At 35.9% G+C, this 23,450-nt stretch overlaps 2 protein-coding genes across 8 annotated transcripts in view; one reads left to right on the top strand and one right to left on the bottom strand.

Annotated features, from left to right (window-relative positions):
• Positions 1 to 6,175: 6,175 nt before the first annotated feature.
• Positions 6,176 to 23,450, bottom strand: part of LOC6567284 (complexin) — a 27,791-nt gene continuing 10,516 nt past the window's right edge. For 3 of the 7 annotated variants that reach the window (XM_001993780.2, XM_032739735.1, XM_032739736.1), the window contains exons 4-6: positions 9,148 to 9,314; positions 8,690 to 8,822; positions 6,176 to 6,268 (exon numbers count right to left, since the gene is read on the bottom strand). In XM_001993780.2, coding sequence (XP_001993816.1) covers positions 6,195 to 6,268; positions 8,690 to 8,822; positions 9,148 to 9,314 — 374 coding nt within the window. In that variant the 3' untranslated portion in view covers positions 6,176 to 6,194. Of the gene's footprint in view, positions 6,269 to 8,689; positions 8,823 to 9,147; positions 9,315 to 13,393; positions 13,610 to 21,329; positions 21,345 to 23,450 lie in introns of those variants that run through there. The other 4 variants (XM_032739734.2, XM_032739738.2, XM_032739739.2 and 1 more) reach the window with 4 other exon arrangements.
• LOC6567285 lies at positions 10,047 to 13,186 on the top strand. The gene is made up of 2 exons (XM_001993781.3): positions 10,047 to 11,162; positions 11,851 to 13,186. Exons 1-2 carry the CDS (start codon positions 10,283 to 10,285, stop codon positions 12,741 to 12,743), a joined length of 1,773 nt encoding a protein of 590 aa, XP_001993817.1. The 5' UTR covers positions 10,047 to 10,282; the 3' UTR covers positions 12,744 to 13,186.

Raw genomic sequence — 23,450 nt, 5'->3', positions numbered from 1 at the left:
CATATACTCGCATTTGGTATATGTTTAGTATGCTTGCATGCATTTTGAAACCGAAACTATCAATGTAGGATCCCCTTCTTTTTTGTTTAATCGTTGAATTTGGGTTTGCTTTTGGTTTTGGATTTGCTTTTCGTTTCGTTCAAAACAAGTTTCTCAATGGGCAACTCTTAAAAGCATCACTGAGGCGTTTTTTCAATTTCGCTGAAAGTATAAAACAAGAATAAATCAGTTTATACGCACACAATCCAAGCAGAAAACTTTTTACAACTTAGTAAAATTGCCTACAAAAGTGACATGTAAAAACATAGGGAAAAAAAAGGAAAAATGAAAGAGTAAAATTTGTTTCGAGTTTTTGATTGCTTTTGTTTTGACTTCACCCTTCACTAGGAGGACAGGACAAATTTTCCCTAAGGGAGTTTGTTTTTTATGTTTATATATTTTTTGTACTTTTTTGTTGTTGTCAATTTAGCTGTGGCTTTTGCAACTTTGTCGTCTGGCTGTGTTTTAGTGATGTGATATGAGGTATGGTCACGACATAGACTACCTACCTGGTCCCAGGATAAATATACTTATGACGTGACTTCTAACAACACAACAGAAAAATGCATATCGAAAGGAAATTTAAGCACCTGAGTATACTTACGTAACACTCATCATCATCTGTCTGGAAAGAGACCCCAATTTGCTACACATAACTCACCTTTGTGAATACCTGAGTATCTTTGATCTGAGTATCTCAGATGCAAAGATGCGAATACGGATGCGTTTTGCATTGGTATACGAGAGTATGTGCTTAGTAATACTTAGTAGAAAACGCAGCACATTCCATTACACAATGTTTAAGAGTAGTAGTAGTAGTAGTAGTAGTAGTAGTAGTAGTAGTAGTAGTAGTAGTAGTAGTAGTAGTATACTTAGCGGTAGAATAGTTAACATAGACGATAGACAGCAGCACCTGCGCTTAGTATTGAGATAAGTAGAGTACATAGGTAGTAGGTATGTTAGGTAGGAAAAAGGAAAGTAACAGGAAGGAGAGACAGTTAGAGATATAGATAGATAGACAGATAGAGAGAGATAGAGAGAGTGAGTGAGTGAGAGAAAGAGATAGAGAGACACAGACACACACATATACGGAAGTTATGGAAGTTAGGAAAAACATTTAGACTAACAGTCATGCCAAATCAAGTTCGCTATACGTAGTATCAGAGAGAGAGAGAGAGAGATAGAGTCGCAGTGTATTGGCAGTTGTTGTTGTAGATGTAGTACATATATGGAGAAAGAGAGAGAGAGAGACAGATAGAGAAGGAGATCATAACCGTAACGCCTGGTGATTGTCTTGCTTTGCCCAGGAATGGAAGAAAAACCCATTGTATTATTTGTGTTTTCTCATATAAGTATATATTTATACATATATATCATGTTTTTATTATTCTTTTTTTTCATTTAATTAAATGTTCAAAGTAACAATATAATTAATCAACTATTAACGATTTCCTTATGTTTCTTGCATTTTTTTTTGTTTTGTTTGGTATTCTTTTCTTGTTTGTTTGTTGTTTTTGTTGTGTATAGAACTGCTTTCACATCTAATAATGACTTGAATGGTATAATTTTCAACATTATTCTCATATTTCGTTTGGGTTTTTTTTTTGATGTTGGTTTAAATTCATTTCCCTATTTTGTTACACATATACATATATATATACATATAGTGATATATATACATGTGTATATGTGTAGGTATGTATATATATTTTTAATAATATTCAATAATAATCTGTTTTGCTATAAACTTTCCGATATACATATACATACATTATCATAACTATATGTAATATTAAACATCAAAACAAAAAATCATCTGAACCATTTAACATTTTCAACATTTATGATTACGTTAAAATCTTCGTTATGATTGAATAATATGTGTTTTTGTATTTTTTTTTGGTATTTTTTTTGTATAATTTTGTATATGTAGTTTGTTGTTGTTTTAAATGTTTTTTTTTGTTTTGTATTTGTATTTTGTTTAAACAATTCAAGTGAACTTCAATATCATATATATGTATTTGAAAGAACGCAATAGAGATATTTTCTATATAGAATCTAGTCAAACATTCGCTATATGTAGTATGTAGTAAGTAGAAAGCGTTTTACTCATTAGATCTAAGAGCTAAGAATTGGATAAAGCATAAGACCTGGGTTCGGTAAAACTAGTAAAATCTGTTTTGGGGGAAATAGTAGTTGTAATAATAGAATAGTAATAGTAGTATATAGTATAATGCTAGGCTCTAGTTGTAGCATTTTGAAGTTTTGTAATGAAAGGATTTAAGCGTTCTTCAAATAGAATCTATGCGCTTTTCATAGGAGCCACTTTAAGGCATTCAATCGTTCAATCGTTCCTAACTTTGTATGGAGCGAGGGGCACTATAGGATTGGATTGCTTTCTTAGATTGACAGAGAGAGGGGCTGCGGTAGCCCGAAACTAAGTTCCATAGTTGTTGCTGATACAAGAAGAAACAGTTCAAGATTGGTTCAGTGCTGATTGAAAGGGACATAAGTAAATTTCTCGGTATTTCTTTTGTTTTCTGTTTAATATTGTATGTGTAGTATGTTGATTGTTCATTATGATACTGTTGATGTAGTATATTATATCATATAAGCTATTGAGTACTTTCTTTCTTTTGTTTGTTTTTCTTTTTTTGTTGCTTTTTTTCTTTTGTGTATATTCTCTATTTATGGTATGCTATGTAGATTGTACATTAATTTCTTTGGTATTTGTTAGATCTGTACATAACACTTTAAACATTTACAACACCATATTTGTTTGGCTATTTAAATGCATGTGAATCTAAATATGAGTAAATGTATGTGTACGTTTGTGTTTATAGATATATATATATATTGACTGTTAACTTATAGTTGATCATTTACAAAAGAAGAGGAAAATTGTTCACAACGTTAAGAAATAATGGTGTATTATAGAAATGTTGTGTGTGGTTATTTCATTATCATTTTTTTTTATGTCTTGGCTCTGTTGTATATTTAGAAAAAAGTATTCTTTATCATATATATATATAGTACATATAAGGTTACTTCTGTAGTAGATGTAGGTTGATGTTGTTCTTGTACTTGTTCTGGTTGTTGTTGTTTTTCTTGTGCTGTTGTAGTTGTTGTTGATGATGATACGAGTGGTATATCATATAAAACACCGAGAGTACATATGTCTGAAAGAGACCAGCGAGTCGTAGTTGTGGTGAAGATATTGTAGAGTTGTTGTTGTTGTTGTTGTTGATGTTGATGTTGTTGTTGTTTTTTTTCGTGTTGTTGCAATGTTGATGTTGTTGTATTATTATTTTCAGATATTTTTATTTTGTAGGCAGAGTAGTAGTAGTAGTAGTGGCGCAGATTAAAGATTCAAAAGAGTGTTTCAAATCAAAAGAAGAAAGAGAGAGAGAGAGAGAGAGACACCAGAGAAAGAGAGAGATATAGAGAATGCAGTGTGATTAAAACATTTATTCATATGTATTTGTATATATATATATATATATAAATATATATATTTATATATAGTATATTGATTAGTAGTTAATATTTAAATGAAAAATAATAATAAACGAGAAGAATTCTAACTTCGGACGAGCCGAGGCACAAAAATGTCCTTTCCAAATGTCCATTCTATGTTTAAATATATTTATAAATAGTATTTGATATTGATATGATTTATAATTGGTTATCTCTATAAGGCATACTACAGGCGGATGTAAAGACGGATTTATTTTTTTTTTATTTATTTATTTTATTTTTTTTGTACATCTTTGGAAAGGGCATGCCGTGGTAGTACAGTGGTACACAGAAAAGAGTGATATAGAAATATTGATAGCACAATACATACGCATACTAAATGCGAGCCGTATTTTTAATCGATAAGCGAAACAAAGGAAATATCATCGATTCTAGGGCAATTAAGCACGAACCCGTGTACAATTAAAATATATATTAAATATATATTTTTTCATTACTTAACGGCTCGCATTTGTATTTGTGTATGTATATAGGTATTTTTGTATTGTATATGTACATTCATGCATACAATGTTGCATTCTGTACCAGATTAATTGGGTTTTTTGTATTTATTAATTTGGTGAAACATCGTATTTTATATATACAATCTGGAGTGGCACTGGTACTGTATATGTATATATGTTTTGTAGGCAGTATATATATATTTATATATACCTACCCTTTTACATAGTGGAGCAGACAACAGATAGAGATATGTATTTATATATACGTGTATATATATATAATGTATTGTGGTATTTATTTATATATTGTTTGATTAAAGGTTCCGTCTTTAAATCCTTGGCATTGTATGTATTTATGGCATTACGTATTTTTTGTATGTAAGTATATATTTTTTTTAATTCTGCATGCGACTATATTTGAAGTGTCATGTTCTTTGGGGCAGGGATTCTTTTTTTTTTGGGTGGGGGGGGGGGGGGGAGGTGTAGGCTTTGGCTTGCAATTGTGTGCGCTTCTCGGTGACAAAAATGTATGCTAAATGTATCACAGCATTATGCTCTCGAACTGCCTAGCTTTGCTTATGAACTATTGTCCTTTGCTAAATGGCTACATATACATATGTGAATATATATAATATATATCTAAGATTGGTTTTTTATTTGTTTTTTTTTTTGTTTTGTTTGTATTTTGATTTTTGTCATACAATATATTGCCTACTGAATAATAGTTTGTTTGTCAACTTAAGCAATAGAAACTCAAACGCAAGTTTTGTAATGTTTAATGTATATAGATTTTAGTTTAGGTAGGTATATAGTAGGTGGTTTACTTACATTTCAGAAGCATCAATCAGTATGTTCAGTAAGTATCTCAAATAGCTTTGAATGTCTCAATTGTTGTGTGTAGTATGTTTTTTTTTGTATAGGAAAGAAACAAAATGTTACAGCTGTTAAAGAAGAGTTCTCTTGAGTTTAAGAAATAAACGATCGTGAATACTTTTTTGGTTTTCATGTTTTTTTTTTTTTTTGTTATTTTTGGAATATTCATTTCGAGTACCAACGACGATTTTAACATTTTCTGCAGTCAATTTTTGCTTTAGCGAATTTTCATGGAAAATTTATTTGAATTGTTTTGGAAATATATCAACAAAAGAAGTTCGAGTAAATCCATTCCTTTCATTTTATACTCGTGTATATTTGTAGGTATGTATGCTTGTTATGTATGTTATTAAAGTCCAAAAAAGATTTTCAGCAACGTATTTCGACGGTTCGACATGATTCAGCAACCTCCATTTTGTTTTTATTTTTTGTTTTTGTTTCTGACTCTGTCTCTGTCGCACCATTCGCATTTTATTTGGTTTTGTTTAGTTTCGATTTTGACTTCGAACTCGAATTTGAATTCGTTTTCGTATTCGAATCGATTTCGTTATCGTTATCGTAATTTCGTAATGCTATCAACTAAACAACGGTTATGTATTGTATATTTGGGGCATTGAGTATATTACATTATCATCGAAGCAAAAGTGATTTGAATATTATTAAAGGCGTTTACTATATTTCGTTTATACATAATTTGGTTTATGCTTTAACTACTTTAAAATTCAATAGGATTTCACCGTCCTGTTTTCATACATATATGTATATATATATATATATATATATATATTGATTTTTTTTGTTTATTTTCATTTTAAATTGCATCATTCATTATCGATTTGTAGTTATTATTACAATTATACTATTAGTGTTATTATTGGTATTATTATTATTATTATTGTTGTTATTAGTATTATCATTATTATTATTATTATTATGACATAATATAATCCTTAATATGCTTCACAAAATCTCAATCTGCGGCGATTTATAGTTTTGCTCGATTTATTGCTGCCGAATTATGAGTTTGGTTTATATGTATGGTAAATAGATTATTATTTGTTTATGCTTTTCCAATATTATGTAGAACGATTCGAACATAATATTTTTTGTAACTTTATATATATCAACGAATTTAAGTTGAAGTGATTTAAATCAATTGCATTTTATAAATGTTTCGTTATGTTTTTTTTCTTCTTTTTTTTTTTTTTGGTGGAATTTCTCTGTTCTTGTTCTTATTATTTTTCGAATTACATTTTATTATTTATATATATATATTTTTTTTCTTTTATGATGACTGACATATCACTGCATGACACATTTTCCCTCTATTTGAGTTTTTAGCTCATTTACTTGCGTTTCTATTTGATTTTTCAGTTCTGTAAAAAGAAATTGAGTATGGAAACAGCAATAAATAAGCATATTTTGTAGAGTAGACTACAAATGTTATGTATGTTCAACTGGTATGTATATGTATTTTTATGGATGCTCATGTTAACTAACATAACGCTACGCAACGAATTGTCACGTCACGCAACGCAACGTAACGTAAAGTATTTGAGTGCAACTGTTAACTGTACGTTAGCCATATATATTTGTTCTAAATGAAAATAAGGTATAAGTATTATTATTTTTATTTTTTTGCTTTTGATGCGTGGAATCAAAGGGACATCACTCAAAATGCAATACAGCAGGTGGAGCGGGGGAAATGTAATAAATAAATTCGTTTTCTTCTTGCCAAAATGAAAATATCAAATGTTACAATCATAAATGTTCAATCAATCAATGTCTGTAATGTAATGTTAACGTTTTTAGAGTACCCATGTAAATAGTAGTAGTTAACAGAAAGTACATGTGAAGTTAGAAAGTAATTAACAGATAGACAAGAGTAGATAAAGTAGATTTAGAGTCATTGTAAGTCGTGAATGGAAAATTAGATAGCGATAGTTGAGCATGTGATATAAAGAGTAATTGAGTAATTGAGTGTGTGTGTTAAAGTCGAGGTGAAATACACATACATAGACAGCATATGCAATATATATATTTTACATAGTCCTTCAAGCATTATGTAAAATACATATACTACACATGGATTGAAGAGAAAACAGAGAGTAAACAGTTTGCAAGAGGGAAAAAGTTTTGTGTATATGTACGAGAGTTGTTGTTTAGATAATTTTTCTATGTTTATTTTTGTTATTACATAGTTTGGCAAACACAGTTAGGAAAGTTCTTCGGCAAGTTTATATAGGAAATATTATTTTGTTATGCGTGTTTAGTTTTCATATGTAATTGAGCACACAAGCCATTGAAAATAAAGTTCATTTTTTTTTTTAGTTTAGTTTATATTTAGTTTTTAACGAAATCATACAAAGTTCTATATATTAATTAGTTAGTTAGTGCAGTTGGTGAGTTTGATGTTGTAAAACGAAAAATATAAATTTCTTAATTTTTGTTAAATAATGTAAGTATAATTGAATAATTATTATGACTAATAGCTAGCTAGCTACACCTACACCTGATATATGCAACCCCAAGCTATAATCGAAGTCTGAAAATTACGGGCATCCCCCTAACTATTTAATTATGCATTTTGTTTGGGTTTTCTGCTCTCGTGTGAGAGCTGTTTTTGTTGTGAGTGTTACGGAAACATTTAGTATTGTATTCAATCTGGCTAAACGACAATAAATTCGATTCTTTACAGATAGTTTGAGAGAGAGAGAGAGAGAGAGAGAGATAGACAGAGAGACAGAGAGAGATAAGGAGAGAGATAGAGATAAGTAAGAAGGAGAGAAAGATAGAGATACAGAGAGAGAGATAGAGAGACAATGGTGGAATAGATGAATACATATGCAAAGAGATTGCAATTAGATTACCACACACAAAATGAGTAGATTATACGAATTGTAGCACTTACCTTAGTCTAATACATTATTTAACCTAAATACATTGTGACAATCTTTCAATCGTCCACTAACATCAATCAATCATTTCAATTTGCAACCCAGTTTTGAATACAACACATAATTCGTATAGTAAATACCATTGAAATAAGAAAAACCAATGAAAATATCTAACTAAAAGATGAGTTAAATGAGGAAAAGTATATGAGAAAATGGAGTGCACACTTGATAGGCGTTAAAAGTTGTTTCATTCGTTGCTTTAACTTGATTTCAGAGTTAGTTATATAGAGTTAGCTTATATACGTGATAGTACTAGGTACGATTAGTTAGAGCTTACATTAATTACGCACAGGAAACATAGTACAGATATATGGAGTAGTAGTAGTAGTAGAGAGATAGATGATAGCTTTAGTTAGTAGTTCATAGTTCATAGTTATAGACACGAGCACGAGAAGATTACGACATAAATACACACACACACACACATACACACACAGAGAGAGAGAGAGAGACAGATTTTTACGAGTTCTACGTTCAAGCGTCGTTGTGTGTATTTAAGTATTTATTTTCTTATAGATTGTTTTTATTTGTAGTTGCTATTTGTTTTGTAGCTGTTGTATTTGTTGTTGACAGCCGCTTGATCAGAACTTAAAAAATACATAAGTAAATACATAACTAAAGAGCTCATACAGTTACACACACATATATATATATTTATATAGCACTAGACATATGGACAGTCGCGTCCGACTTGGTGAAACAGATAATAGCATAGATTAAAGACCAGTTGAAGATAGTATATACATATACATACATAGATAGATAGATAGATAATGTATATATGAGTATGAACAACATACACATAAATACAGAATGGTGCAAATTTGATCTCGAACTCACTTGTAAAATCGTCGAGCTCCTCCTGCTCGGCCTCGGCAGCGAGCTCCTCGGGCGTCTTCTTTTTTCGCATCAGCGGATTGGGCTCCTCCTGTGGCATTGCCTCGACAATTTCCTCCTTTTTCTTGATGTTGTACTGTAAGAGTGCCACAGGACAAGAGAGCCACAGAGACATGGATTTATGTTATATATTTTTAGATTGAAAACCTTATGCTTTTCACTCATCATCACTTGGCATTTATCATTATTTGTAACACTTGTATCACTGGGGCATTGTTGACTTGGTCCTTTGTAACTCAATCTGACTCCGTTAGGGAGTCGCTCGTTAAAAGGACTCCCTACTAGAGTCAATTTGAACTGCAGCAGGAAGTTCGGGGGCACACTTTCAAATAACATTGAGGACATTGTTTGAGGACACAACAAAACAGCAGAAGAGCAGAACAAAACAGATTGCCGCTTACCTTATCGCGTATATCCTGTCTCATCTTTTCGCGCTCCTCCTCCATTTTCCGGTGCTTCTCCTTGCGCCGGTCTTCGGCCTCACGTATGGCCTCCTGGCGCTCTCTCTCCTCCTCCTCTGCCTTTTCCTTATCGTCGCCATCATCGCCGCCATCACCTCCTACAGCGCCTGTGTACAGAAGATTCAAAGGATAGAAAACTTAACAATGGACACAAATACTCTTATCATGTGCGTATTATTTTTGAATAGACTTATCTTTGCTTGTATACCGCGAGTATTTACTGTACAGTATACATTAGTTTGTGTCACTTAATTGCTAAAGATTATTCACTGTGCTCGCTCGGAAAGTACCAAAGTACTTGTCTAAAACTGTTAGTCGTTATGTTTAAATGCAATAATATCTTGTCTAAAAATGTTGCTTTAAAAATGAGAATTATTTAAATGGTGATTATTTTTCAATAATCAAGACAATATTAAATATTATATTAGACAATATATTAATAAATGCTATGGTATTTAATATTTCTTTAAAACTCTTTCACTTCAAGTGCTATTTTTATAAGCGACAATATTAAACTAATTGGAGTTAAAGATATTTTTAATATTCTTCATCAATATAATATATGCTAAAAGGCAAATTTCTAAAAGACGTTCCAGTTACCGAGCGATCACTGTAGTAGTATCTATGTATTCACAACAAAATCGGTCATGACCAATTTTAGATTGACATTTTGACACATCGGCGGCATAGATTATACAGCAAAAAATAGACAACGCAAATGGCTGTGTCTGAGTCTGAAGCTGAGACTAAGCTTGAGGTTGGTACTGGTACTGAGAGTGGGACTGGGATTGAGAGTGGAAATGTAGGGCTTATCATGTTGGGTTGGTGGCAACGCGATTAGTTGCAGGGTAGCATTGAAAGCGACGCGACGCATCGGTTTAGTCGGCAAAGTCGGCAGTATCGAAAAGTGTTTGCGGAAGTGGCATTGTGGCAATTTCCGGCGATTTGCATTTGATGTGACCTTTTGCAACAAAGCTGACCTTTAACTGACCAAGGACAGTCACAGTCACACAGAAAGTGAACGCCTAACAGCTAGCTGCAAAAGCATTCAGAGTTCAGAGCTCAAAGAGGCTAGATGTATCGGCAAGTGTTTGTCTTGTTGTTATCGGTTGCATGTGCCGCATGTGGCACCGCGCTCGATGATACAACTCGATTTGGCCAGGAGCTGGAACAGTTGCTAGACAGCACGCGTTCGCCCTGCCAGGACTTTTACGGCTATGTTTGCGCACGCAGCTCAAATGCGGACCAAACTTTGCGACTTCAGCGAGATCAGCAGCGTTTTCAGCAAATGCTCCGCTCTGCTAATCCCGACCAGCTGCTGGCCATGGAGCAGCAGCTGTTGAACTTCTACAAATCCTGCCGAAGTAGTCGTAGCGTGGAAGCACTACGCATATCGCAGCTGTATAAGAGCACTGGCGGTTGGCCAGCTCTCGAGACACGGAGCTCCAATCGGACGCTCAACTGGCTGGGATTGCTGGGTTACTTTCATGAGATGGGTGCTCCATATTTCTTTGATAGCACGATTAGTATGCAGTCGAACAAGCGACTGGTTACACTCCAGCCGGACACGACACGACGTCACACTGTGAGCAAATTTGAGCAACGCATGGCCGATCTCCTGAAAAGCTTCGGTGTGGAGCAGAGTCGGGCGCATGTCGCCTCGCTGGAGGTGCTCAGCCTGGAGCGCAATCGGCGCGAGATTGTCAAGACGGAACGCAGCGACGATCAGGTGCAGTACAGCTATGCGAACTTCAAGAGCAGCACGTTTGGCAATGTCTCCTTGGCTCAACTGGACTGGGATGGCTACTTCAAGCAAATCCTTGGGGGTAAGAGCCTTCGGCCAACGGACGTGATTGTTGTGAAGCAGTTGCCACGACTGGTCGACTATATGCAGCTGTTGCAGAATACTAACATGCATCGTCTGCTCAATTGGATTTGGATAGACTATTTAATGGGTTCGTATACTTAATAATTGGTTTTACATATTACTCATAGTCCACGCTAACGGTCGAGTTTTTATGGCCTGTTGCCAAAGGCTAAAAATTTGATATTGATTTTGTGCAAAAGGGGCGCTTTTTTTCCGTGGCAGAAAATGAGTTAATTGTACAATGTACACGCGAAGGGAAATTTTTTTAGCAAGAGATTGAAAAGTTGCTATGAGCTTTCTATGAACTTTCTATAAAAGTCAATGTCACTTTTAGAGTCACAGTTTAGAATTAACATCTTATGTTTATACGAATAGTTAAGGCTCTTGTTTTGTTTCAAAATCCTCTGTTTTTATTGTAAGGGAAGATAGTGTTGTATATAAAAGTGAATTTGTATACTTAATCAGCATAACGAAGTTTTCACTCATATATCAACTCAGATCTAGAGTCGGGAACTGTTGTGCTGAAGAAGAAGAGTATTGTGTTTTCGGAAGATTTTGTTGTTTATATAAATTGAGCACGATTTTGATAAATATTGCTGAAGAGAGTATGGCTTTTAGGTTTAAGCTGTTAAATTCTGTTATATTAATATATATAATATAGAAGCAACTTAAACTAGAACTTCAAGAAGATTATTGCCAAAAACGTAATCATTTAAAAAACAGTTTTCTGTGTAATATTCATGAAAATTACTCATACGCCCCGTTGTTCATTGCAGATATCGCTGCCACTGACTGCAAGCAGCTGGCGGAGACCTATGCAGGCGATGTCTATGCGCATCTGCTGCTGCGCCTGAGCGTCGATCGGGAGAGGATGACGGAAATGTATGCGGCGATAGGCAGAGCCTACAAGGAGCAGCTGTCGGGCAGCGTTTGGATTGACGAGATCTCCGAGCAGGCCTCGCAGCGTTTTCTCAACCACATCATGCATGTGACCATAAGTGGAGACGAGCGTCTGGATGCTGCCTACCGCGAACTGGACCTGGGCAGAAGGAATTTCTATCGCAATATGGAAAAGTTACGTCGCTTTCAACACAAACGAACGTCGCCCACTTCAGATGAGCTGCAGATGCGTCAGTATGCGCAAATCTTTGAGACAGTAAATGGCCTGTTGCCCAAATTGAATCTGAGCATGCCGCTGAACTATGTGCTGGTTGGGGAGCGTTTTGCACGCAACCTCATCGCCGCTGGCAGCAGTACCCTGACGCCGGGCGCCTGGCGCAGCATCGACTCGGATCGACAATTTGCCCAGTTCCAGCAGTGCAGTAACTCATCGAATCCCAATGAGCTGCTCCTCGCAATCCTTGGCCAGCGCCAGACGGGCAATTGCTACAGACAATGGCTTGGCCAGCAGTCGGCTGCTGCATTTAGGCGACAACTGACGTCTGCCACAACTGGACAACGGTTGCAGTTATCTCTGGAGCGTCTGTACTTTATTGGTAGCCTGCTGGTGGATTGTCGTGAGTTGCAGATTGCGGGTGGCGTCCAGCTGGAGCGCAAGCGGCAATTGCAGCACACACTCTTGCGTAACTCGGCCACATTCAGTGAGGCATTTAATTGTCGACCAGGCGATGCTCTCTACTCACAGCAGCCGCTCTGCAAGATTGCGTGACAAAAACATACAGACAGACTCCAAACACACACACATATAGAACTACCAGAGGGGAAAAACACTACTTGAAAAAGTTGCCAAAGAATTGTGAAGAGAAAGAAAACTTTGTGCGCTGCTTTAATGCATAATAAATTGTAAAGCAGACAATAACTTTTGTATTTGGCGCAGACCTTGAACTTTTTACGAATTACCCTTTCTTTTCCCTGCCTGTGTGTGTTTTTTTGTTGTTTGGTTAAAAATCGATAATTTTACGCCTCATGCCCTGCAATCACGTGCCCAGTACGGAAAATGGGGGGCCGTTACGGTTTTTGATTGATTTTTGCTTAGTTTGTTTTTCTTTTATGCTTTTCCGCAGCATATGCTTGAGTTTTTTTTGTGCTTTGCATGTATGTATTGAGTATTGTATTGAGAGGATAGTAAAATAAAGGGAGAAGTTTAGTTTAGTTATTTTGTAATTGTGACTTACATTTAGCAGAGAGAGTATCAGTTACAGTTGTAGAAATAGACAGAGAGCGAGAGAGAAATATATAGACAAATATATATGAAAATATATATTGAAATGAAATCAAAAAGAAAAAATATAAAAGGCACACAACATCGACAAGTACGAAAGTACGAAAATACGATTTTGTTGTTAACTAAGGCCATACCAATGAAATTCATAATTTCGTGGCGCTTTTAGGCCAATGCTATCTGTCCGTAGTTGTGGCTTTTGTTGAAAACACGCACACGCTAAAATGCAGCCACTGCTGTTGCGACGATGTCGATACGACTGACCACCGCACCGCTAACACCTCACACACACACTGACGCTGACGCTGACGATGAAGCTGACGTTGGCGAATCGTGTCGATTCCGATTGCGATTCCGAGTTTGAGTCCAGAGTCGTCGCTTCTGCTGCAACTAACTGACACAGTGAGCGGTACTGTTGCTGCTGCTGCTGCTGCTACTGCTACTGCGATTTCTGGTTCGGCTTTTAGTTCGTCTTCGTCGCCAGCTGCACTGTCTTCGGCTGTCGTTTCGTGTGTTGGTGTGCCATGCTTTGGTTGCCATGACGCTTAAACTGTAATCGATTGCCAGCACTAACAGTAAAAAACGAAGTGCGAACGCGTCCACGAGCGCACACGAACTGAGCACAGCACACAACTGAAACTGAAACTGAACTGAAACTGAACGGAACTGTTGTCTGCTTTCAGGCGGAGATGCTGCGAATGCTATCTCTCGTCGCTACTTTGTTTGATGAGTGAGCGAACTTCAGTCGCTGGAGTGCAAGCCTGGAGTAGGAGTATTGCCAGCAGTCGCCAGCCTTTTTATGCCCAACTCGCTGCAGTCGCTGCCGCTGTCGCAGTCTCAGTCGCTGCTGTCGCTGCTGCTGTCACAGTCGCAGTCACAGTTGCTGGACCGCGCTGTGATTTTGGATGACCTAAGCGCAGGGGTTGACTCTTTTAACTGTTAACTGTGAGGGAGTCTGCGCAGTTCAAAACTTCAGCATGCTGATAACAACAGCAGCCGCTTTAGCAGTCTCGCTCTAATTATTTGTTGTCGCACTCGGGCAGCGCTGTCGACGTCGACGCAGCTTCCCAACGGCGCAAACGCACTGCAAGCAAAAATTCCCACGCGCTGCTCTTGAGCGCTTTTTCTCAACCATCTGCCGAGCGGGATTTTGGGGGTGGTAAGGGTAGTTAGCGGGGCTGCTACTGACCACATTCTACTGCTGCCGCTTTTGCTGCATGGTGCTAAAGGCAACGCACATTAAATTGAATTTATAGTCATCAATTTGCTGAATAGCAGCGTGAATTAACTTATTTTTTTTTAGGGGTTTCGTTCATCGCTTTGATTTGTGTCGACGACCATTTATTGTTTTTCTTAAATCAGTCCCAAAGTATTTTATAATAAAAATTGATTTCACTCAACACAAAAAGAAATGGTGTCAAATTGTATTTTGCCAAAGAGCCTAAAAGCGGCTCTCCGCTCCCCCACCCCTCCATGCATACGCAACGAGCGGCAAAGCACAAGTCAACCCCCCCAATCACACGCCCACTCGCTCTTGGAGGCCAGTCATGCGAATGTTGCGCTTTTATGAGAGTTTTGTAATTTGCTTTATGAACTTTATGAACTTCCTTTTATGCCATTTGCTTTTTTCCGTTGTTCTTCCTTTGACTTTTTAGCTTTTCTATATTTGTGGCTGCAACTGACTCTGGAGCACCTTTACATACATATGGATATATGTATGTATGTATGTATGTATGTATTTATCTATCTATATATTGGCAAAGTCAGTTTGGAGTTTGCCTTGGAGCCGAACTCTGCGCAACTCAATTAAAAACTAATCAAGCCTATTGTAATATAATTATCATGACAGCATAATTAACACCTCTTGTGCATGCACCCTTCTCCACTGCCCATACACACACATACCCTCTTTGCACCCTTATCAGCATCTTTTCTCCATTTTCTTCATCTATTCTGTGCTCTATACTACATTTTTGCCGGCTATTTTGCATATTTCATTTATTTTCTAATGGACAACCCGTTGGCCATCGATGGACCTTCAAGACTCCTCGGAAGCCATCAATTTGCATGCAGCATTTTCTTGACAGCTCCACCCCTTCCCCTTCCTCAACCCCTACTCCTACCCCATTCTTTGCCCACGCTTGGCAAATGAAAAAACGAAATCACTTTGAATCTATCCTGAGTATACAAATTGGTTGTTCTAAGGACTCTTCTTTTTTCTTTTTCTTTTTCGTTTTTTTTTCCTCTTTTATTTTTCTTATTTTGCGTTAAAAGCTTTACTTTTTTGTGTTGCGTGTCTTGGCCATAATGAGGGTACTTAATACCTAGCCCTGCGGCTGGGCCGTGTTATATAGTTGTAGATGTTTAGATGTATACGTATGTGTATATATGTGTGTGCTTATGTGTTAGCTATATATCATCTGTGTGTGGCAAGAAGTTCTTGGCTAAGTGCTGGGCCCCAGTCATAAGTCTGATATACGATCTAAAGACCGGATAAGTAAGTCGCATGCTGCGTTTTATTGCTTCGACTGCTATTTTGAATACCAACACGTCAGGCGTTGGCAGTTGTAGGTTAAAGGGAAGGGGGGGGGATGGAGATGGGGGATGCGAGTTGGGGTTGGGTGGTGACCTCTGCCGTAATTGTCATAGGCTGACTTGGATGTGGATCTGAATGTGGATGACTGGATGACTGGGCTGGTGACATTTATGCGACTTAATACGCGCACGCTGAGGGAATACTACATTAGAGTTCCATTTCCATTTGTATGGTCACACACACATACACTAGCACACACACGCGCGCTCGCACACACACTTGCACACACACACACACACATCCTTGTGAGCATATGTATATAAAATGGCAAGGAAGCGTCTGCCATTTGTGCGAGTGCCACAGAGCGCTTCAGTTGCCCATCATCCTTTTCGCTCCTTATGTGTGTAATTTTTTCAGCTTGCTCTTTTTTTCTTCTTAATACTTTTTTTTTGCTGTTACTGCTGTTGTTGTTGTTGTTGTGTGGAGTTGGTAAAAAGGCACGAACGTCAAATTATTTTCTTGCTTAATCCGGTTCAAGACCGCTGAGCTTTGTTACAGCTCCTCCCACTCCACCATCTCTTTTCGTAACTCGGCAGCGGCTGCATCCGCATCTGGGTCAGAGCTGGAGACGACAACGACAACGACGCCGACGACGACGCTACAAATGACAGGAAGTGGGCGGTCGCTTTGGTCGCCCGGTCGCCCGGTCGAGCGAGGGCAATCCTTGTGCGTAAGTAGAGACGCTTGGCTTAAGCAGCTGAAAATGCGCGTTGCCTTGCCGCCACTTGCTGTCACAGACCCACTCCGCCCAACTTTTCAGCTGGCAGTTCATCATCAGTCGCCCCTCGCGCGTTGCAAATGATTTCATTGTCATAGTCGCTAATAGCAACTACCATATTCCCGGCGTAATTACATTTTGACAGCCTCAAAGAGCCCGGAATATTTACTTATGGCCCCCTCATACACACACACACACACACACACACACACACACACACCCTCTTGACACTTTTCGACGTGTATCTTTAACTCGTGTAGCTGTACTTGTATCTGTATCTGTATCTGTATCTTTAACTGTAACTGTAGCTGCGTGAGAGTGTGCATAAGTAAGCAGAACAAGAAAAGAAAAGCAATTTTTGTTGGCACGTCGAGGATGAGATACACTTGCCGAAGTTGAGACACACTTGCCGAGAATGAGTTCCACTTGCCGAGAATGAGTTGAACTTGCCCCTTGCTCACATATTAATTTTAATTATTTAAAATTCGAGTGATTTTTTTCTATCTGATATCTATAGGATATCACAATCCAAAGTGATCAATTTTTTCCCCAAATTGATAACAGCCTTGAAGCTTCTGTCAAATATACGAAGCAAACCCAGAGTGTTTTTAAGCTCCTCACATTTACATTTACAAGTATAAATTATTCAGAGAAGAACCCAATTTTCGAATATTTAAACTTATGTAAATGTTAGGAACATAAAATTACTCTAAACTTAATTGGGATACATTGGGATATATAAAGGTTCTTGGAATATATAAAGGTTCTTAATAACGATTCTCATCTCTTGACCGATGGTCTTTATGGTAGCTTTATAATATGGTAGTTCGATCCGATATACTATAATACTGCATACAGCAGTAGATGATAGATAGATGTCAAAATAGTGGCATCAAAATATCATAAATTCCGATAATTCTTATAACGACTGCTAATACTTAAGTAGAATATATAGTATACTTTATGAACGGACATGTCTTCCGCAATGCATTACAGGCCTCACAAAGAAAATAAAAATGCCATCTGCATAGGGTATATATAGAAATGGGCGTGTGCAAGTGTTAAGCTGTTGTCGGCATTGTGTGTTGTACTTGTGGCAAAGTATGCCTCAGATAATGCTCATTCCTTTTACTGAGCTTCCTCAGTTGCTGAGCTGTTCACTTGTTCAGTTGTTCAGTTGCTCAGTTGCTCAGTTGCTCAGTTTGGCTTCTGGGCTCGTCTACATAATGACGCAAGTAAATCTCATTGCCATTTCGCTGGCTGGCTGCACTCAATTCTTTTCTCTAGCACCAGCAATTAGTTGTTAGCCGACAGCACACTCATACAACTACACTCACACCTCGCAGCAGCAGCAGTCCCTACCTACCTACAACATCCTGACCCCACCTCCAACCCCACAGCAGCCGCATCCGCAGCTGTTCATGTCAATGTGAGGAATGTGGCTTCATGTCAGCAAACGCTGGAAATTTGACAAAAATGCTGCCAAGTCTCGCGTTCCCTTTGCCTCTGACAGCTGATAAACTGCATGCAAATATTTTCGGTCGCTACGGAGCACAAATATTTAAAGAATTTTTAATATGCACCATTTATGTGGAACTACCACCTACCCCCACCACAGATCCGCATAACCCAGTCCATAGCATCCCATACACACACACACACAAACACTCTCAGAATTTAATGCGTCATTTTGCGTATAGTTTTGTGGTCTTTGGTGCCCACAGAATTAGTTATGCCACGCGGCACTTAGGACGTGATGAAACGCCAAGATACGGCTGAATACATTCCTCTTAATAACAGTGGTTTCTAAATCAAAGTAGGTTTTTAGTTTAAGAGCGATGTCAAGGTCTTTAATCTCTTTGAAAAAATTGAGAACATTTTCAGTAATTCATTTTCGAATTCAACATAGAAAAAGGTGACTGGTGATTTAAAAATTATGATTCAGCTTGTAGCATAAGGATAGAAAAATATCAACAAAATTTCAATATTAAATTTATAAATAATAATTCCATCTTTAATTTAAATTTGTGTACATAGTTTTTAAAGTGAATATTTCAATAGTAAACCAAACTTATATCTTACGGAGGCTTAAGCATAAGCCTCTCTATTCTTTCTTCTAAGTTAGTGAAAAATATATTTTTTATGATAATATTGATGCTTCCCAAAATCTGCTTTCTATTTTAGTCTGTTATAGTAGGAATATTCTTTGAACTAAAACTTTGATGTATTTTCATACCATTCTACAAATCCAATTAGTGGTACGTATAATCACACAAAGACTTCAGCTGGCAGACTGCATCAGACTTTTAAGGATTACATCTTTGAGCTGTGAACAGCACAGAAATTGTGTAAAGTTCAGAGAGTTTCAATTAATTATACAGTTGCCACTTCATTATTTGTTTGCATTTCCTACAAATTCAAGCTGCCAAAAATCATAGAATTAATTAGTGCGTTTTGCGCTTGTTAGGTCCTTAGAACCTTTGAGGGCAATGTAAGACTTGAAAGTGTATGTAAGTTGCGCTCTCAGCAATTTTAATTACATCAACAATTTTGTGCAGTAAGAAGTGTGGCCTAAGTCAAATTCTCTGGACTGCACTTTAGCTCAAAGTTGCCAACTAAAAAATTACATATTTATTTTTTGCTCTACTTTTTTTTAAGACTATTATTCACGCAGCTGTATAATATACTTTAAGAATTTGATTAATCTTTGCGTTCACTCATTTAATAGTTACGAATTTCTCTTGCGAAACTCTTTCTCAACAATCATTAGAAGCAATTTGTCTATGCACGCAAAGTGGGCGAGCTTTGCTTTAAGAATCTACTCAAGTGTTATTTGAACAGTTTTGGAATCTTTAAGTATCGATTGAGAACCAATTTGTTTTGCAAATTGGAGCATAACAATGTATCCGACCTGGATAATTGAATTTTTACGTTAACCGCAACAAGTTTCCTTTGACGCAAATGTGACAAGCAATTGAGAATTGGCAAAAGTATGCGACATCTGCATTGGGGGATAAGTATATACATCAATTGTAAACATATTGTGGACAGCTGTGACTGTAGTTGTATTTGCTGTTTTTGTATCTGTATCTGTATCTGTATCTATATTTTTGCATTTGTATCTGTCTTGGATGTGACGCGTTGTCTTGACTGTTTGTGGCATGTGTCGCATATGTCAGAATCTGTTTGCTCATCAAAATGGGAATCGAGTTTACAAAATACTAGAGAATCGAGTATTGAGAGTATGTAGAATAGTTTGGAGAATATAGATGGGGGCAGATATATATAAAAGGACCTGCACTCGGCTTCTTTTTTTTTTGTTATTGAAAGCACATTCAGCATTTGTGTTATTGACAGGCTTAGCTAAACTTAAGTGTCGGGTCTAAAGGGTTCAATTTGGGGATTTTGTAGAATAGAATAGCTTAGTATATAGTATACATATAGTGGATAGATAGTTAGATATATATATAGATAGATAGATAGATAGGTAGTTGTGTTTATATACATAGCAATAATATTTACTTATACTTTACCTCATTGTAAATACGTTGTATATATAGTTGTAGAATTTGTTGTTGTAGTTGTAGTTAGAGAGTAGTTATAGTAGAATAGGTAGTAGAAGATGTAAGTTGTTTTTATTGTAGTTAGTATGGTTCCATATATGGTTGTTGGTAGAGTAGAGTACGAAAATTGTTGTAGTTTTTTTTAATTGTTGTTATTGTTGTTGTTGTAGTAATAGTTGGAGTAGTAGTAGTAGTAGTAGTAATAGTAGTAGAAGTAGTTAGTAGTAGTTAGAGAAGAAGTAGAAGTAGAAGTAAAAATTGATATAGAGAAGCATTTTTGTAACAAACAGAAAACCAATAGATCGAAATAAGTAACGCTCAAAAATACGAAACAAAATTTCTAATGCAAAATTAACTGGAAATTGTGGTTAGTAGTTTTTTCTTTTTTTTTTGTTTCTTTTTGTAATGGTTAGTAGATAAAACAAAAACTCAATGCAAACTTTTCACAGTTCTCCAAATTGTTAATTATATTTCAGTATCTATATACTATAACAGATTGTGATGAGGATGAAAAAATCAAACATAGTAATGAAAAAGTTCACCCAATTAACGGAAAGATGCAAAAGGGATTTTCTCGCTGCAACAGATATTATTCAACAGAAAACTAAAAATAAAATTAAAATAGTTCGTTCGCGCAACTTCATCATCAACTTCATGTTGAACAAAAAGTGAAATTTATCTTTTAGTTTGCTTTTTTTCAGTTTAATCATATTCAAATTGATTTTGGATGGCAGCAAAAGTTTTGTTCGCAAAACTTCGTGTATGCATAATTAAGTGAAAGCGCATTTTTGTGTGTGCAACTATTGCAGACTCTTGAATTATATATTTATTTTGGAGAGGGGGAGGGGGGTGGTGCAGCAAGTAAAATAGTTAATAGTAAATAATTATGAATTCGTTGTTGTATTTTAAGTAAGAACTAAAAGGCAATAAAGCCCAATTGTATGTATTTATATCATATCATATATTGAGTACAATCTGTACACGATTGGGGATGCTGATATTATATGTGGGGTGGCTCTAATTTGGAATTTCGCAAGAATCGAATCAAAAATGCATTTTGTGTGTTCATACAAAAGATTAGGAGTACGATTTGGAATGCAAAGAAACGAGATTATATATATATATATATAAATATATTATATAGTAATTGTAATTAGGTAAATTTGTTTGTTTTTTTTTTTTTTTGGAGAAATTACCGCCGCCTGCAGCATCTGTTTAGCGTGTGTGGTCGGTGAGGGGGGGAGAGTAAAGGTAAAGTTTTCCATTAATACTCCACTCTTAACGGTATTATATAGAAAGTAGTTTTAGTTAGTTAGTTGATACGCTTTATGGATAATGCGTTAGACGATTCGGGTGAGAATGCGATTATATAAGTGGATAGCTTGGCAGTTAAGTAAATATATATCAGAGAGAGAGAAATTGAATAAGTTGAAAATGTATTTTAGTAAGTAGAAAGAAAGTAGTTAGTAAATAGTTATTTGTGTGTATTACTGTGTTAGTGTGTGTGTTTTTGAGTTTTGTTTGAAAAGGGACATTAAAGTCGTGTTTTTCGAATGTAAATTGCTGAAGCCCAATGTTTACAAATATATATGTATATATATATGCATGGATAATTCTCTGTACGTAGCTCAAATTTCATTCTTTTTTTTTTCGTGTGTCTTACAATGTGGGCGTGGGAACCGGTGGCGTGACTAGGCGTGGCATTCATACGGTTACAAAATAAGAAGAATCGTTCAAAAAAAAAAAAAAAAGGAAAAACGTAAAATGAAAAATGAAAATGAGAAAAAAATAACCTTATTTGAGGGTAGGCAGTAAGAAATTGTAATAGAAGAAATTGAATTGTGTTTTTTCTTTCTTTCTTTTTATAAGTATATCTTATAAAGGCAATGGCAGCTGTGTTCTCATTGTTGCTGGGCGTTAGGGGCGTGAAAATTGTGGGCATTGTTGTTTGAATATGTGTGTGTGTGTGTGTGTGTGAGTGTGTGGGTGTCGTGGTCGTGAAGTGCATGAAAATTCTAAGGATTGCTGTGCACTTGGGTATCGTTTCGAGGTGTTTGCTGTGTATTATGAGCAGTTTTTTGTTATTTTTCTTATATTATTTTCTTTTTGGGTTTTGTATTCTTGCTATTTTTTTTTTTTTTTTTTGGTGTGTTTGTCAAGCTCTTGTGTGTTTAGTGTGTGTTTTACAATGAGGTAAAGTTCGGCTGTGAAGGTTGTCGAGTAGGAGGAGCGTACAAATATGTACATTTTTATTTTTATTTTTTATTTTCTTTTCTGTTTTTTTTTTATTTATTTTTTGTAATAGGGGCTTTATATGATTTGTGTGTGCACTTAAGCTTAAAGAGAATACAATACAAGTAGTATATGTTACATAAGAATACGTAGTTATTAAATGGAATATGGATGGGATACTAGCTAATGGGAATTCGAGTGGGTCGCATGGATCTGCTTCGAGCCATAACTAAACGATCTTTTGTGTATGCATGTGTGTGTATTGTGCATGTATAAGTGTGTGTGTGTGTGTGTGTGTATGTGAGTGTGTATTAGAAGTTGTTTAAAAAAAAACAAGTGTTTTGTTAGTGCAACGCTAGGCTTACGAGTAAATTAAATAATATTTGGTTTTGGTTTTGTTGAATTTGAATATTCAATTTCAATTTTGAACGAGTCTATTTTATGCAATCTTGTAAAATTTTCTAATTATTTTCAAATTCTTTCATTAGACATGCTTTTTCTTTTTTGGCCAATCAACATAATTTCGGTATCTCCATTCAAAACTGAAACACAAGCGCTAAAATGATAACTAAACGGAATTTGTGCCAGATATATAATAATGTTCGTTATATAAGTTGTATATATCATACATATATTTGCATGTATGCAGGTCGATAAGTAAACTTATTTTCAAAAATTGTTAGCTCATTGCGTGAAATTCGTTTGAGATGTAAATGCAACTTACGCACTTAATGGAAATTCAGCTTAGTTTCACAAACAAAACGCTTACCTGAAAAAGAAGAAACAAGTACAAAGTTTAATATTAGTTATGATAGTTTCCCCTTAATAATATAAACATTTATATTTTGTTTGCTTTGAATATTGAAATATGGAATAGCTTAAGCTTAAAATTAGAAGCTAATTGTTCAAGTTGATATAGATACTTCCAGCTCAATATTATATGTTACTGCTTTATAATTATAAATGGAACAAAATACCAATTTATAAAAGTTAAGAACAAGTTGGAAGAAGATGTAATAATATTTTTCTACTTTCAGACTAAATATATTGAATATTTGAAATATTTTTCAACTTGCAAATCGAAA

Source organism: Drosophila grimshawi, unplaced genomic scaffold (assembly GCF_018153295.1).
Source record: "Drosophila grimshawi isolate 15287-2541.00 unplaced genomic scaffold, ASM1815329v1 contig_311, whole genome shotgun sequence".
NCBI classification, from domain to species: domain Eukaryota; kingdom Metazoa; phylum Arthropoda; class Insecta; order Diptera; family Drosophilidae; genus Drosophila; species Drosophila grimshawi.
The sequence above is the reverse complement of the archived record's forward strand: the minus strand, read 5'-3'. Positions and strand labels throughout refer to the sequence as shown.